Below are 16,057 nucleotides of genomic sequence, written 5' to 3'. Positions count from 1 at the left end.
GTGGTGCAGAGTATTGGAGAACTAGGCAAAGCAAGAAAAGGCTGGTCTTAGAGCGCACACACGAGGACGCCATGGAATGGGCTAAACCCAGCCCATAGACCAGATGCATGCAAAGACTTTCAGTGATCTGAATAAATTGAATAGATGTTTGTGCGCTCTTGGACAAACATTACGAGGCTTGCCCTAAATATTCCATCGAAGACGTGGTCCTTAAGTCATATTACAGGTAATCACAACCGACAAAACTTTTGAAATCAACAAAAACATCGATTGAGTGTAAGCTACCCAAATCCGAAAAATTCTGTCCGGAAACTCACGCATGTCATCGACACAGATGAGCTTAATGTGCTTTCAATTTGTTTTTACTGGTTTCTAGATGACGATGGCCATTTTTGTTGTCCTTTTATGCATCGGAGTTTCCATCAGAATCTCCCAATCGTCTACCTGTCATGCGCAGTGTGATTACGACCACGTGACTGCAAGGGTTGACTGCTCCTCCCGTAATCTGAGCTGTATCCCCGTCAACTACCCTGACTCCCTCGTCATGGATCTCAGCCACAATGACATATCGGTGCTGGAACCAGACGACTTCAGCGGGACGTTCACGAGGTTGGTTGAGCTGTACCTTGACTACAACAACATATCTGATGTGACGTCACTGCTGGACGCAACCGGGTTGGGAAGCCTGCAGAGACTCTCGTTGCAACACAACGTCATTTCAGCATTGCAGTTTTCATGTAGCCTCAACTCCCTGATCAACATCTCGCTTGACTATAACTTCTTAAGTGGGTCTTTTTCATTTCCACGGTGCACAGCTTTGGAATACCTTTCGGCAAATTTTAACCTTGTTAATGGATTTAGTTATTATAATTTAATCTCTGCAATAAGCTTGCAGTTCAACGAAATATCTTCCTTCAGGGTAACAAGCACTGATGTCAGTACACTCCTATTAGATAACAATAAAATTCATCGCTTTTCATTTACTGGTAACACGCTTAACTTAGTCTCCCTCAGTCATAATAAGCTGACTACTTTAACCTTGACAGTTTTATCCTTGTATGAGCTCAATATAGCAAACAACGAATTCAAAGACATTCAATCAGTTGATGTACGTCAAAGCGGTGGAAACAATTTGAAGAAACTGGATATAAGCAGTAACTCATTTGATTCCCTGATACAACCAGATTGGGCAGAAGGTCTTCAGATCTTACACGCTGATGACAACATACTGGCCAACCTGTCCTCTACAACCCTACAAGGATTTAGCAGCCTGACGGAGCTCCATCTAGCAAATAATCGACTCGTGTTCATCTCAACAACCGCTCTGAGTCAACTCACTAAGCTACGGTCTCTGTATCTCGATGGCAACGCTCTCACGTCATTTTTGGGTGGAGTATTTCTCAACCAAACTGACCTAGTGGAGATTTCCATCACAAACAACCAACTCTCCGAGTTACATCCGGATTCTTTCCTCGGTCTGGACTCGCTCGAACGTCTGTATCTCGCTGGGAATCGACTGGTTTACGCCCACTCGGAGCTGTTCCGGCAGATGCCTGACCTTACCACGATGGACGTCTCCAACAATGAACTTGAAGTCTTCGACATCAGAAATTGTAGCCGCCTAAGAAACTTAACGAACCTCATGTTGGCTAACAATTCAATCTCTAACATCAGCTTGATACTTGGTCATTGTGAGAACTTGGTTGTCCTGGACTTGAGTTTTAATCAGATCCAAGTTGTTCCTTGTGAATCCCTTAAGGAGGGAAACAGAGCGCTATCCAGACTTGAGCTTGAAGGCAACCCGCTTCATTGTGACTGCCAAAGTAAGTTTCTATGGCATTGGCTCCGCATCAATCCCCCGTCTGTTCGCCCTCGATGTCAAACTTTCTCATTTGGAGAATACATATGATACACAAGACGAGGCGAGCCTAGTGAAACTGGTCGAAGATGGTTTAGGTATAGATGGTCTCGTTAGACTTAACTTTTTGGGCCAACCAATTAGGTGAGCAACATATTACAATAACAAGTTCCCCGTACATACGCACAAAGCACATAAGGTTCCACATTTTCTATAGCTTAGCCCCTTAAACCCACGTTAAATTCACGTCTGTCCAAGATGCAGACCAGGAAACAAACAAACTTAGGAACCAATGATAAATACTCATCACATTTAAAAAAAAATTGCAGGGAAAATAAACACAACTTCTCCAAAGTGTTCGAGACTGATATCAAAGTTAAACTTGGTTAAATCTCTTTCACTCTCTGTTTCAATTTTGTGAAGTTGACTAATAACTTTGGTCGTCGTAGGCCCATGTCAGCAAACCACGTGGGACGAGGCTGACCCTGGCAGTCGACTTCGTGCACTGGGTATTTAGCGCTGCACTAGGTCCTGTTGAAAGAGTAGACAACTTTCGATGCGCTTGCTCCTTTAAGCCTCAGTGATAAAACCGCGCTCAAACTGCGATAAGTATGAATTTGGACATTGAACAGTTGAAACGTGAACCATACTGAATGTTTTTTTTAACACTCTCGTACATACGAAAAGCTTCTAAGAGAACAACGATTAGATTTGGACCAGCAAAGCAACAAAGACGTTTCCAATTCATATTGGTAGTTCTATAAAATGCCCGAATTGGTAGTTCAATGAAATGATGCTTAAAGGCCTGAAATCCCCGTAAATTACATGTTTTGGATGTCTACTTATCCTATTATAAAGGTCTGTTTGAAAGGAAACTAAAGTAATGAATTACCATTCCCGAATGGTTACATCAGACATTTTCTGGCGTTCGCATACGTATTTCAAGCCGTGTCTATTCAATGTACCGTACACGTTGTGTATGTGTCACGTACGTTTCTGCCGCACTTTCCACTGCACGTGTGCGATTCCTATATAGGTTATTTGTATACGTAATGAGGGCTGCCGATTTTACACCGTGATGCGACTCAAAAAGATATCTTTGTATATTTGTATCGTTTATTGACCTCTTAACTTGGGAGCCATTGTCACTATATAGTTCATTAACTAATTGTCGAAGAAATGTTTCAAAACCTTTTCTGAGAACGTAGAAACAGTGATTTCATGAAACAACTGTCGTGTCTCAGATGTTGTTTGTTTACATTTGGACCATTTGGTTTTCGACAAAAGGTTTCTCCAACATTCATACTTGTACATAACGGTAGAGGGGATCATCAAGTAATCAGATGTGTGTACACATTTCGCTAGATTTGTTTTTTAAGGCTTATATTTAGCTGAAAGGATGAGACCAAATTCATAACAAATGTATTTTCACGTAAGATGTATAACCATTCAAAAGACTACCTTGTATTTGTGTGGTAATGGTAGGTTTTCCTGGCCAATTTCCTACAATGTTCATTCACTTTTAAAAATCGCTCATTCATTTTCGTCTGAATTTGAGAATCGCTCTGAACACGCGTTTCATTTTTGCCTACCAGAGCATTCGATATCATTTCAGTTCAATCAATTTAGTGATTGAGCAGCACCTTTGGTTTATGTCCATTCAGATTCGTTTACAAAACTTCTTTTTTCACTTCTGGAGGGCGATTTCAAGCATTCACCATTCTATTTCACTTTGAGTTTAATGCCATCGGCACCAGATACAGGGTTTCTTTTTTATTAGCCGTCAATCAAATTAGCTGTACCTGAAATCAATTTAGAAAAGGTAAATGAATGCACAGGTAACGCAATTAATTGGCCGTCTATTTCTGAAAACCGAATGCAGGGACAATGAAAACGATTGAACTTTCGTTGAATTTAAATGGGATGATTTTTAAAAGTGAATAAACATTTCCTGAAATTGGCCGGGAAAACCTTTACAATTTTAATAAACAGTGTTCATGGAGTAAAATTTTATAAAAGCACCATTCTCGTGTAATATATTCAGGAATTCATTGACTTGTATTATTTACTGGAGCATGTTTTGATGCAATATAGTTTGATGATAGGCCTAAAGGCCCGCATGAAGCATTGAAAGGATAGAGTTTTAGTAACAGTAATGCAATTTTAAATCGTTTAAAACTGCAAAGCGGAACCCAGTTACGCAACAAAAAATATTATGTTTATTGATAAAATGGTACTTCGCGGATATTATTAAATGGGTTAAATAGTTTCTTTAAAAATTGTCAAATGTAAATAGTTCACTAGAGTGTGAAAATGGTAATGATACAAAAGCGTGTAAATTTATTGGTAAAACTGTAAAATGAGTAGTAGTGTGTTACAAAAGGTGTAAATCAGTAATTTTTTAATCGATTTAAAACATGTACGCGAGTAGTACTTAATCACCAAAAGTGTAAATCATTTCGTAATAACAAAAGGGTGTAAATTGTTTGGTTAAAAAGCCGCAAAACGTAGTAGTTTGTTACAAAAGATGTATATCGCTTCTTAATAATTGTAAAATATATTTTTCAAAAAGTGGTACATGGTATCAGCCTAATTGATTAAAAGCCATATTGCTCATCAATATAAATGATTTACAGAAATCTGCTCACGTTTTAGTCATTCAAAATACAGTTGAACGCCGCTATACCGAACACCGCTATACAGAACATTCGGCTATAATACCAAACATCATCCTTGGCTCCCGGTTTTAATATACAAAACGTACTAAAAGTTGTTGTTTAAAAAAAAACAACCGATTAACAAAAACTCTACCAGTTGTATTAAACATTATTTGGGCCACTTTTAATTCCCAAACATCCAACTACGAATGATTACATCGTGTTTGAATGTTGAAGAGCGATAGCTGACTATTATTTCCCCAAGGAATAAAAGGGAAGACCATGTTGTTAAGTTTTGTGACGACTCCTCGAGCGGCCACGGGTTTTAGCCTAACCACCCAGTGGCGTAGCCAGGAATTTTTCAGTGGGCCGGGGGGGGGGGGGGGGGGAGGGGGCTGGAACATTTCATGGGGGGGGGGCGTCATGTAGATCAATGATAATTTGTTTTAGAAACACACAATCTCAGTGTGTGGGGGGGGGGGGGGTTGACAGGGGGGGGGGGGCGACAAGGTTTCATGGGGGGGGGCTGTCGCCTCCCACGCCCCCGTGGCTACCCCACTTTAACCACCCAAGTGGTCTTGAGGCTGTTTGGGGTGAGGTATAGCTCAAAGAATTGTAAAACAACTGCATTCAAGGTTTATTGCTGGTTCTAGTGACAGGATTATTGATTATGCCTGCCCTGCCAAGCTAGAAGGCCGTCTACCCCCCCCCCCCCCTGGAAGTAATTCATATAGGTTTTCCCGGCCAATTTCCTAAAATGTTCTAAAAAAGAGGCATTCATTTTTTTCTGAATCTGAGAATTTCTCTGAACACGCGTTTCATTTTTCGCTAACAGAGCATTCGATTCCATTTCAGTTCAATCAATTAAGTGAAAGAGCAGCACCTTTCGTTTATGTCCATTCAGATTCGTTTACAAGACTTCTCTTTCGCTTTTATAGAGGGCGATTTCAAACATTCACCAATCGATTTCACTTTTAATTTAATGCCATCGGCACCAGATGCAATTAGGGGTTTCTTTTTCATTAACCATCAATCAAATTTATTTAATAGTTGTACCTGCAATCAATTTTAAAAAGGTATGCTTGCGTAAAAGACTGCGCAGGTAACGTAATTAGCCGTTTGTTTCTCAAAACTGAATGCACGGAAAATGAAAACGATTGAACTTTCATTGAATTGAAATGGGTTTCAAGACGTGCATTCAAATTCAGACGAAATTTAATGACCGATTTTCAGAAGTGAATGAACATTTCAGGAAATTGGTTCAACCGATTTTAAAGGGGCTTGCACATGTTATTTACTTGTGTTTGTATGAAGAACTTGTGAAATATGAAATACATTTTGACCAATACATTTCGGAGAATCTCACAAATTACGCAAAACGAACTGCAAGAAAATTGTACAGATTCTGCAGCGAGGGTTCAAAATTTATAGACCATGTTATCGAATGAGGGCGCTGTAACAATATGCTATTTGCGAGTTAAATTTGAATATAATCTGGAACGCTGACTTACTCCAATGCTTTGCACTTGTTAACTTTGCATTATCCCGACCAAAGATACTGTTATTATATCACGTGATTCGGGGCAAGCCTTATGCTAGCAACCCCCAGCTCCGGCATGGTTTGGTGTCTTTGTGCCATTCTCAGCCATTGTGAACGATGTATTGGTGCTGAACGTACGTAGCTATGCAAGAGCTTGCCCTGAATCATGTGATTAGCAACAGTGTCTTTGGTCTGGAGAATTCACAGTTAAAATGTTCCAAGCATTCTGAGCAAGTCAGTGTACCAGACGTTTTTCAAATTTAATTCCCAAAGGGCATAGGTCATTCGCAAATTGCTTATTGGAGCCATTTATCCTTCGAACCAGTCTCCATCTTATTTTGTGTATACTGTACATATCACAATTGTTGACCAATTGTGTGCATATCTCATTTTTACATAGGAGACAAAATCCTCCGGAGCCATGAATGATAAGAAAAGGCTGACTTTGATTTAAGCGATCATCTGGAGTTGATAAAACACAATTTAGGGAAGGAAACAAAATTGGAGGACAATGAATACATAAATTACCCTCCAGGATTCAAACCAACAACCTCCAGGCATTCAAACCAACGACCTATATAACGCAGCACGCTATAACGAAACCACTCTTACAGCCATGGAATATAAACTATTCAAGAGAGAGGGCAGTATATTAAAATATGATATGCACACAATATATTGGTCAATTGTTTATGTACACAAAATAAGGGTACGCAAGATCTGCAAGATTTATGAAGCAAATTAAAATTGAAAGAAGTTGTTAATGCTTGCACCTGCTCAACAATTAACTACGGAGCTCTGGAAGTGCCATCTACGGAACTCTGGAAGTGCCATCCGACCTGTTCAGATACTAACTTAATTTATCTCAGGATGACGACATAATATAGGCAAAATGACGACACCCTGAGATGATTTATTGGGGGATGGCAACATCCTGAAGGCAGGATGACGACATCTCGACATAAGTCATTATGACATGACGACATCCTGATAATAGGATTACAACATCTCAAAACAATCTATTATGGCATGACGACATCCTGAAATAATAATCAGGGCATGAAGACATCTTGAAAATAGGAAGACTTCATCCTGAGATAATTTGTTATGGCATGACGACATCCTGAAAGTAGGATGATAACATCCTGAGATAGTTTGTTAGCGGATGACGACATCCTGAAAGTAGAATGACGACATCCTGAGATATTAAGGGATGCATTACAGCCATCTCATCATCAAATAATTACAATGTATATGTACATCGATAGGATACAAGCCGTATGTCCACCTCTGCATTTTCAAGATGGCTTCAATGCACCCCTTGATAAATTCTGTCATGATGTCGTCATCCCGCTTCCAGGATGGCGTCATTCCATAACAAATTATCTCAGGATGTTGTCATCCTACCTTCAGAATGTCGTCATCCCTTAATAAATTATCTCAGGGTGACGTCATTCTACTACGGAGCTCTGGAAGTGCCATCCGATTTGTTCAGATACTGACTTATTTTATCTCCGGATGACGACAAAATACAGGCAAGATGACGACATCCTGAGATAATTTGTTGGGGATGACGACATCCTCAAAGTAGGATGACGACATATCGTCATAATTTAATATGGCATGACGACATCCTGATAATAGAATGACAATATCTTAAGACAATGTCTTCTGGCATGATGACATCCTGAGATAGTTTATTAGGGGATGACGACATCCTAAAAATAGAATGACGACATCCCGAGATAATTTATTATGGGAGGACGACATCCTAAAAATAGAATGACGACATCCCTAGATAATTTATTAGGATATGACGCTGACATCCTGAAAGTAGGTTGAGGACATCCTGAGATATTACGGGGTGCATTGAATCTATCTTGTATCCCATAATAAATTATATGAGGATGTCGTCATCCTATTTTCAGGATGTCGTCATCCCCTGATAAATTATCTCAGGATGTCGTCTTCCTCATTTTAGGATGTCGTCATCCCCTAATAATTTATCTCAGGATGTCGTCATCCTACTTTTAGGATGTTGTCATGCCATAATAGATTATATCAGGATAACGTCATCCTTTTTTCAGGATGTTGTCATCCCATAATAAATTATCTCGAGATGTCGTCATCCTACTTTTAGGATGTCGTCATACCCTAATAAATCATCTCAGGATGTCGTCATCTTGCCTGTATTATGTCGTCCCCTGAATTAAAACAAGTCAGTATCTGAACAATTGGGATGGCATTTCCAGAGCTCCGTAACTAACTGATCAGCAAGGTGCAAAATATTTCTGTCTGAATTATCTACATGTAATTCAAAGTAAATAGTGATACCTCATTAGTTTTTTGCACCACTGTAAACGAAACGAAACTAACCCCCTGTGGGGGGATCAAGGCCACAAATGGGTGTACGGCCACTTACAAGTATTCTCTGGTTTATCTTGGTCCACAACAACCCGAGGTGGTTTTTAGCACATTTCTTGCTGTTTCCAGACAATATTGTTTAATTTTCCTTTTTTCTGTTTTGCAGACCTTCAACAAAAGAGGTCGCCAGTGGGGGGGGGGGGGGGGTAAAAAGATCCCCATCTCTGTCAAATTTTGTTTCGCTATAGAAATTCAAAAAAAAATGCTCCCACCACTGCTTTAACACCCCCCCCCCAAAAAAAAATTACACTGGTATAATGTTCGCCTGTTCAAAATACGGAAAGAGGCAGCTTAGATAGGGGGTATTTGTACACCATTCTGTAATAGTGTTAATAATCGTCGAATTTGAACAGCGCCCCCTGTTGAAGATATGGTACCAGCAACCCCCCCCCCCCCCCCCCATTTTTGATATAACGGAGGCCAAGTGTCCGGAGAAAAAAAAACCTGTCTACATTTTCCGTTTTTGTGTGTGATTACCCCCCCCCCCGGTCGCTATAACGCTACAATTTGAATACTACTTGCAAGCAATAAAGCTGTGATTTGGGTGGCTTCGATCAATGCCTACAACTCATTTTTATGATTTAAAAAAGGCGCCAGATTCATGTTCATGTTTATGGGAAAAATGACCATTTTTGATGCAGGACTGTCTAAAGTGGATATAATTATCCAAACTTTTCTCACCAGATAATGAAAGACCAATGTTGGCTCTAATCAGTCCAAAAGGAAAATATTCTGAGACCCCTGGCAAATTGACTTTTTGAGGGACAAAAAATAGGGACAAAAGTACAATTTTGCAAGATCTAAAAACATGCCCAAAACACAAAATGACCTGCTCCCGTGGAAGCGGGCCCTAGAAAAAAAAAATTATTTAGGTGTCTTGCTCACCAAGTCCTTTCCTATTATTAAACAAACAAAAAAAGGCCGAGGACGCGTATATGAAATATGTACGTAGACCCACTCTTAAGAACTAGAAAAAAATTTACTCAACAAGCTACTGATCTGAACATCTGCATTGGATTTTTCTCTTAATTTCCATTCAAATTCCGTACAAGCCTCATTCTCGGGAGGAAGATATTGTTCGTATAATGTTGTCATGTCCAGTTATACATGAAAAATACCGTAGTCCTGCACACTGCGTTTTAATATCGGTGTGCGTTATCGAACATTCTGTTAATTTGAGTATTAAGCCTGGCTATAGATCGATTGCATTCAGCGGCCATCTTGGAGGTGTGCTTTGTTATGTTAATTCATTAACAATGAATGCACAAGAGGTCTACTCATGCGTGTCCCTGCTGAACAAAAGCACAAACCTCAAGAAGACCAAAATGCAAGCGATATTACTTGCGTTTAGCTTACATATGATCGCACGAATATTTTGCTAATAGACATTTGGTTTGATACAATCATTATGGAAATCACAATTCAAGATAATTTTGCCAATATACATTTGGTTTGATATAATTAGGCCTATATGGAAATCACAGTTCAAGATAATTTTGTTAATATATCCTTGGATGGATATGATTATATGAATATCACAATTCAGGATTATTTTGCTAACATGCATTTGGTTTGATATAATTATGCTTATATGGAAATCGCAATTCAAGATTATTAAGATTATTCGGATTATATACATTTGTTTTGAAATGATTATATGGGAAATCACAATTCAAGATTATTTTAGTATTGCATTTGGTTTGATATGATTATATGGAAATCACAATCCAAGATTATTTGGCTAATGTACATTTGGTTTGATATGATTATATGGAGATCATAATTCAAGATTATTTTAGTATTGCATTGGGTTTGATATGATTATATGGAAATCACAATAAACGATTATTTTGCTAATATACATTTTGGTTTGATATGATTATATAGAAATTACAATTCAAGATTATTTTACTAATATAGTTTGGTTTGATATGATTATATGGAAATCACAAATCAAGATTATTTTGCTGATATACAGTTGGTTTGATATGATAATATGGAAATCACAATGCAATGTTTTTTACAAGCATTTCATCATGTATTTGTCAAAACCAAATTGATCTGGAAATGTTCAACAATATGTTGGTAAGAGGTACATCACAATGCAAGATTATTAGGCTAACAAACATTTTGGTCTGATATAATAATATGGAATCCACAATGCAAGATTTTGCTAATATACATTTGGGTTGATATGATTATATGAAAATCACAATTCTAGTTTATTTTGCTGATATACATTTGGTTGATGTGATTAATGTATGGAAATCACAGTGCCATGTTTTTACAAGCATTTCATCAGTATGTGTCAAAACAAAATTGGTCTGGAAATGTTCAACAATATATTGGTAAGAGGTACATCAAAATGTTATTTACAAACAGATTGTTATTTTTTCAATTTATACAAACACAAATGAAAGAATAGATCAATCACATCATCCATTTTTTTCGGTTTTTTTTTTTTTTTTTTTTTTTTTTTTGATCTTCCTAGTCTATTCCAGCACGTAAATCAACGATACAGTTCATCAAGTGAAAAGAAAAGTTGTATTCGATTGTATCGAATACATTTGCAAAAGGTACATTGAAATATTATTTACAGACCGATTTCCCCCAATTACCAATATACATGTTCCAATGAAAGAATAGATCCATCACATCAGTGAACCATGTCTTTCTTTCTTAGATCTACTTTGTCTATTCCAGCACGTACATCAATGAAACAGTACATCAAGTGAAAGGAAAAGTTGTATTCGATTGTATCGACTTGTGCTGGTCCCAGAGGGTCAGCCTATAGTCCTCCGGGGAGGCCTACCTAACTAACTGACTGACTTACTCCCCGACTCATACGTCCTGAAGTCCTCACTGAAGGACTACCTAACTGACTGGCTGACTGACTGACTCATACATCCTATAGTCCTCCATAGGCCTACCAAACTGACGGGCTGACTGACTCCCCAACTCATACATCCTATAGTCCTCCTTGTGGGCCTACCTAACTGACTGACTGACTGACTCATACATCCTATAGTCCTCCATGTAGGCCTACCTAACTGACTGACTGACTTTTCCAAAATGTTTGAAAAGGGATTATTATTTTTTTTTTTTTAATTTCATTTCTTTCTGGTAATGAAACGGAGGAGTCCTCAAAAGTACCCTAAGAACTGTAGCTCGAAAGTCTGAAGAGACCTGTTAAGGCCAAAAAAAAGTCTCCGGTTTCTGGTATGCGCGCGCGTCGCCGTAGCCATGCGCGTCGGCAAAATGAAAAAGTTTTTTTTCAATGAAAGATGATGTCTCCAAACCGCCAAACACACTGGTTTGACTGGAATCCTGCTGCTGCACAATTTTAACGTGTTTCTAGATGGGGTTATGATCGAGAATAAGCTTTATGTGGCCTCTCTGGACTCCCATATATTTGCACCAAGTTTAGTCGGGCACCATTTGCAGTCATCAGCCGACATTTGAAGCAAAAAAGTCAGGTAAAAAAAAAAAAGCCGCGTCGCCGCACCACTTTTTGGCAAGCTCCATATCAGAAACTGGAAACTTTTTTTGGCCTAAGAGAAGAAATTACAGTTTAGAGGTGGGGAAAAGCCCAGAAGAACATTCTGAGGAAAATCACGGAATCAGGTTGAGACTGAAAACCCAATTTACATATTGTCCCGGGCGGGATTCGAACCCAGGTCATCACAGCGGTAGAAAACACATAAAAGTTTATGCACGTTCGTCTGTAGACGCCCATGACCTGAATGGGCTAAGTGCGGCCCATTATGTAGACCACATACATCAAAATAGAATTCCAGTGAATAGCCATTCCGAACCACAATGAATATATGGTTTGTGCACTCTGGGACTAGCTTTACTAGCCTTGTTTGCCTTGTTATCGCGTACCGTATTTGATCGACGCCAGATTAATACTATTTTGTCATAGTTGACCGTGAGGTAAACATTTTGTCTTGCCTCCCATAACTATTCCACGTACAGATGGGAGGATCAAGTTACCAACTTGTCTGTAAAAATCCACTCTCATTACATGTTTTTTTTTACTATATAAAAACTGCATCTATTCCGACTTTCTCTGAATTCTGGCCTGGTATTTACAACGTCCACATAATGAATCAAAATGTAATGTAGCTAATGTAGTCTGCACAAAATTTTACACTGTGATAAACTATGTAGTGTTTAACTTTTGAACATAACACGTTGAAGGCGAGAGACGCAATTTACTGTAATAAAAGGCGTAGAATGAATTGAGTCGGATTCATTATTCTGATACCTATGCACCATAAAAAAACCAAAACCTCACACAGGCGGTTTAAAGCTTGCAACTGCTTGTGACAAAAATTAACTTTCAGGAAAACAAAGTTGAAACAGTCCGTCGATATTGTAACCTCTCACGAACAGTGCTTTTAGGAACACTACACATCTCGTGTTACATATAATCGTTTGTGTTTAGGTTGTAAACGCGTCAAGCGTTCTTCACTTTTACAGCCATGCAGGAAAACAGTTATGAATGTCATCATTTGGTTACAGTCCTACAATCATCTCTCTGTTCGGGAAAAGGGGCACCGTGGTCATATTGCAGAAATAGTGGTTTTATCGTTATGTATTATCTTAGAGGATAGGGATCACGTCAGGATCTAGATACCTGGAGAGGTAAACGGTGTCAGCAATAAAATATCAATGTTCTGATTAACACACAATAAACATGTCTTTCATCAGGTCCAAACAATTTTAGCCAAATTTAAACTTTTCCAACCTAAAAAAAAAATTAAAAATCATTTTTTTGCTCCTGCCATTTTGTTCAACATCTTGTTTCTCCACCGCAATTAACTGGTTCGTAGAAGTGAGCATCGTCCATCTCTACTGATGGGATGACCTTGAGGTGCCTCTGGTGTCTTCCATAAGGATGTCTGGCTGTCTTAGTTGGTACCTCGTATTCCTCCCCTGTGTCCTCCTTGGGTGTTGGTGTCATATAGTCTCCATCGACGGCTTGGTCGACGTAACCTTCGTCTGATCTGGTAGGTACACCTGTTTTACGGAAACCAACCGTAAGCCTTGAAGCACCCCTGACCCCTTCCGCTGCCGAGGTGGAATGATCTTTCTTCCTATAACGACGACGGAGACAGATCACCAAGGCGACGACAGCGAGTGTGATGATTAGGGTGATAAACATGGTGGGGAGAACAGTCGCAGCCAAAGAGAGAGATGCCTTAGGAGGATCACAGATGAAATCATGTACGTCCAAGTCTGAAACCACTGCCCCTGAGTTCTGCGGCGGACCTTGACATCGAGGGAGACCAGACGGGGGATTATTGCGGAGCCAATCACGTAGACCCGTCAACCGGCAGTCACATTGAAGCGGGTTGCCTTCAAGCTCAAGTCTGTATAGTGCTCTATTTCTCCCAGTCAGAGAGTCACCAGGAACCACTTGGATCTGATTGAAACTTAAGTCCAGGACTTCCAAGTTAACGCAATGACCAAGTATGTAACTGATGTCATGAATAGAGTTGTGAGCTAGCATAATGTTCTGTAAGTTGCCGAGGAGGCTACAATTTGTTAAATCAAAGACTTTAAGTTTGTTTTTAGAGAAGTCCATAGTAGTAAGGAAAGGCATCTGCCGAAACATCTCTGAGTGGACGTAAACCAGTCGATTCCCAGCGAGATACAGACGTTTTAGCGAGTCCAGACCGAGGAAGTAATCCGGATATAACTCGGAAAGTTGGTTGTTAGTGATGGAAAGCTCAACTAGTTTCGTTCGTTTTACTAGTGCTCCACCCGACAATGACGTCAGGGCGTTGTCATCGAGATACAGACGTTCCAGCGAGTCCAGACCCAGGAAGTAATCCGGATATAACTCGGAGAGTTGGTTGTTTGTAATGGAAAGCTCCACTAGGTCAGCTTGGTTGAGGAATATGGCACCCAACAATGACGTCAGGGCGTTGCCATCGAGATACAGAGACCGTAGCTTCGTGAGTTGACTCAGAGCTGTCGATGAGATGAACAAGAGTCGATTATTTGCTAGATGGAGCTCCGTCAGGTTGATGAATCCTTGTAGGGTTGTAGAGGACAGGTTAGCCAGTTTGTTGTAATCAGCGTTTAAGATATGAAGACCTTCTGCCCATTCTGGTTGTATCAAGGAATCAAACGAGTTGTTGCTCATGTCTAGCTCCTCCATTAAGATTTCCGGAGGCAGAAAGAAGCGGAATCCACTGAACTCACGTAATCCATTGCTGGCTATTTCGAACTTAGAGGGAAGTTCTGCGTAAACGTGTTGGAGTCTGTTATGACTAAGAGAGAGTCGGTCCAAATATGAACCAAAATAATTACGCACAAACAAAACGACATGTGTGATTTCATTGTGATCTAATAAAAAAGTCACATTGGGGCTAGACTTATATGGATGATCTGTGCCCCAACGGAAATTTCTTATTTCGTTGAATCGCAAGCTGATAAATGATAAAAATGGAAATGAATCGAGAAAAAATGCATGAAAATCAACGCGTAGTATTTCATTGGAATCAGCTGAAAGTTTCTTTAAATTGTTACAAAAGGGAATCATGAGTAAATAATGAAGTGAGTTGTAGTCCAGTGACATCTCTTCGAGAGAAGTGAGCGAACAAGAATAAGGCAAGTCATAAACGATGTTATGTTCTACCGATAGTTTTTTCAGGCTTCCCAACCCGGTTGACTGCAGCAGTGACGTCACATCAGATATGTCGTTGTAGTCCAGGTACAGCTCAACCAACCTCGTGAACGTCCCGTTGAAGTCGTTTGGTTCCAGCACCGACATGGCGTTGTGGCTAAGATCCATGACGAGGGAGTCTGGGTAGTTGACGGGGATACAGTTCAGATTACGGGAGGAGCAGTCGGCCCTCGCTGTCACGTGGTCGTAATCACACTGCGCATGACAGGTAGACGATTGACAAGTTCCGATAAGAACACCGACGAGGAACAGAACCCGGGCCATGGCAAACATATCCATTTTCAACTGAAATGAAAAGTAAAAAAAAAATGTATATTTCTACAATGTAGGGCCAATGTGCTTCCGCCCTTAACCTCACGAGATAATATTATGTCAACAACAATTTTGTCCTGTCCTGGCTTTCAGCACTTCACTTTACATCTTTTGGAATTAATGATCATCGAATACAAGGCAGCAGGAATTATTTCCCCCATTCATTCTGGATTTGTTTGTTATTTGTTTTTCGAAAGAATTATCGTCGTCTTCGCACAAAGTCGAGAAAAGCACCTAATGAGGCTTAGTCAAGTGGTTTGATCCAACTTCGGACACGATCGTGACCGACTGGTCCAAAGCACCAAGCTTGGTAGATAAATTCTTACAGATCCGCGCCCGGCTACAGAACGTGTCGGCTACAGAACATCCCTGGATTTTATACTTAACATAAAATTAATGTTCCGTGTGGCTCTTCGTACGAAAAAAAATATAGCTAGAGTAGCTCCAGCCTTTTCTAAAACAGTGTAAAATAATTATATGATCCGAGCCAAATACAACTCAATTGATGGTTCCTGGTCACGAATTTAATATGGTGAGTCCGTTAGCAGGCTGCTGCCTACTCTTTG

At 39.7% G+C, this 16,057-nt stretch overlaps 2 protein-coding genes across 2 annotated transcripts; one reads left to right on the top strand and one right to left on the bottom strand.

The window, feature by feature from the left end:
- Positions 1 to 382: 382 nt before the first annotated feature.
- On the top strand, positions 383 to 2,181 carry LOC119737139 (leucine-rich repeats and immunoglobulin-like domains protein 2). The gene has a single exon (XM_038211256.1). The coding sequence runs from the start codon at positions 383 to 385 to the stop codon at positions 1,907 to 1,909; it is 1,527 nt and encodes a 508-aa protein (XP_038067184.1). The 3' UTR covers positions 1,910 to 2,181.
- Positions 2,182 to 13,277: 11,096 nt separating this feature from the next.
- LOC119737874 (insulin-like growth factor-binding protein complex acid labile subunit) lies at positions 13,278 to 15,458 on the bottom strand. The gene is made up of 2 exons (XM_038212509.1): positions 14,294 to 15,458; positions 13,278 to 14,149 (listed from the first exon to the last, which is right to left on the bottom strand). Exons 1-2 carry the CDS (start codon positions 15,456 to 15,458, stop codon positions 13,278 to 13,280), a joined length of 2,037 nt encoding a protein of 678 aa, XP_038068437.1.
- Positions 15,459 to 16,057: the final 599 nt, after the last annotated feature.

Source organism: Patiria miniata, unplaced genomic scaffold (assembly GCF_015706575.1).
Source record: "Patiria miniata isolate m_02_andy unplaced genomic scaffold, ASM1570657v1 HiC_scaffold_3, whole genome shotgun sequence".
NCBI classification, from domain to species: domain Eukaryota; kingdom Metazoa; phylum Echinodermata; class Asteroidea; order Valvatida; family Asterinidae; genus Patiria; species Patiria miniata.
The sequence above is the reverse complement of the archived record's forward strand: the minus strand, read 5'-3'. Positions and strand labels throughout refer to the sequence as shown.

Coding starts and splice junctions, on each gene's coding strand:
- LOC119737874 (XM_038212509.1), bottom strand. CDS start 15,458: ATGGATATGTTTGCCATGGCCCGGGTTCTGTTCCTCGTCGGTGTTCTT. Junction 14,150..14,293: donor CCTGGGTCTGGACTCGCTGG/AACGTCTGTATC, acceptor TGGACTCGCTAA/AACGTCTGTATCTCGCTGGG.
- LOC119737139 (XM_038211256.1), top strand. CDS start 383: ATGGCCATTTTTGTTGTCCTTTTATGCATCGGAGTTTCCATCAGAATC.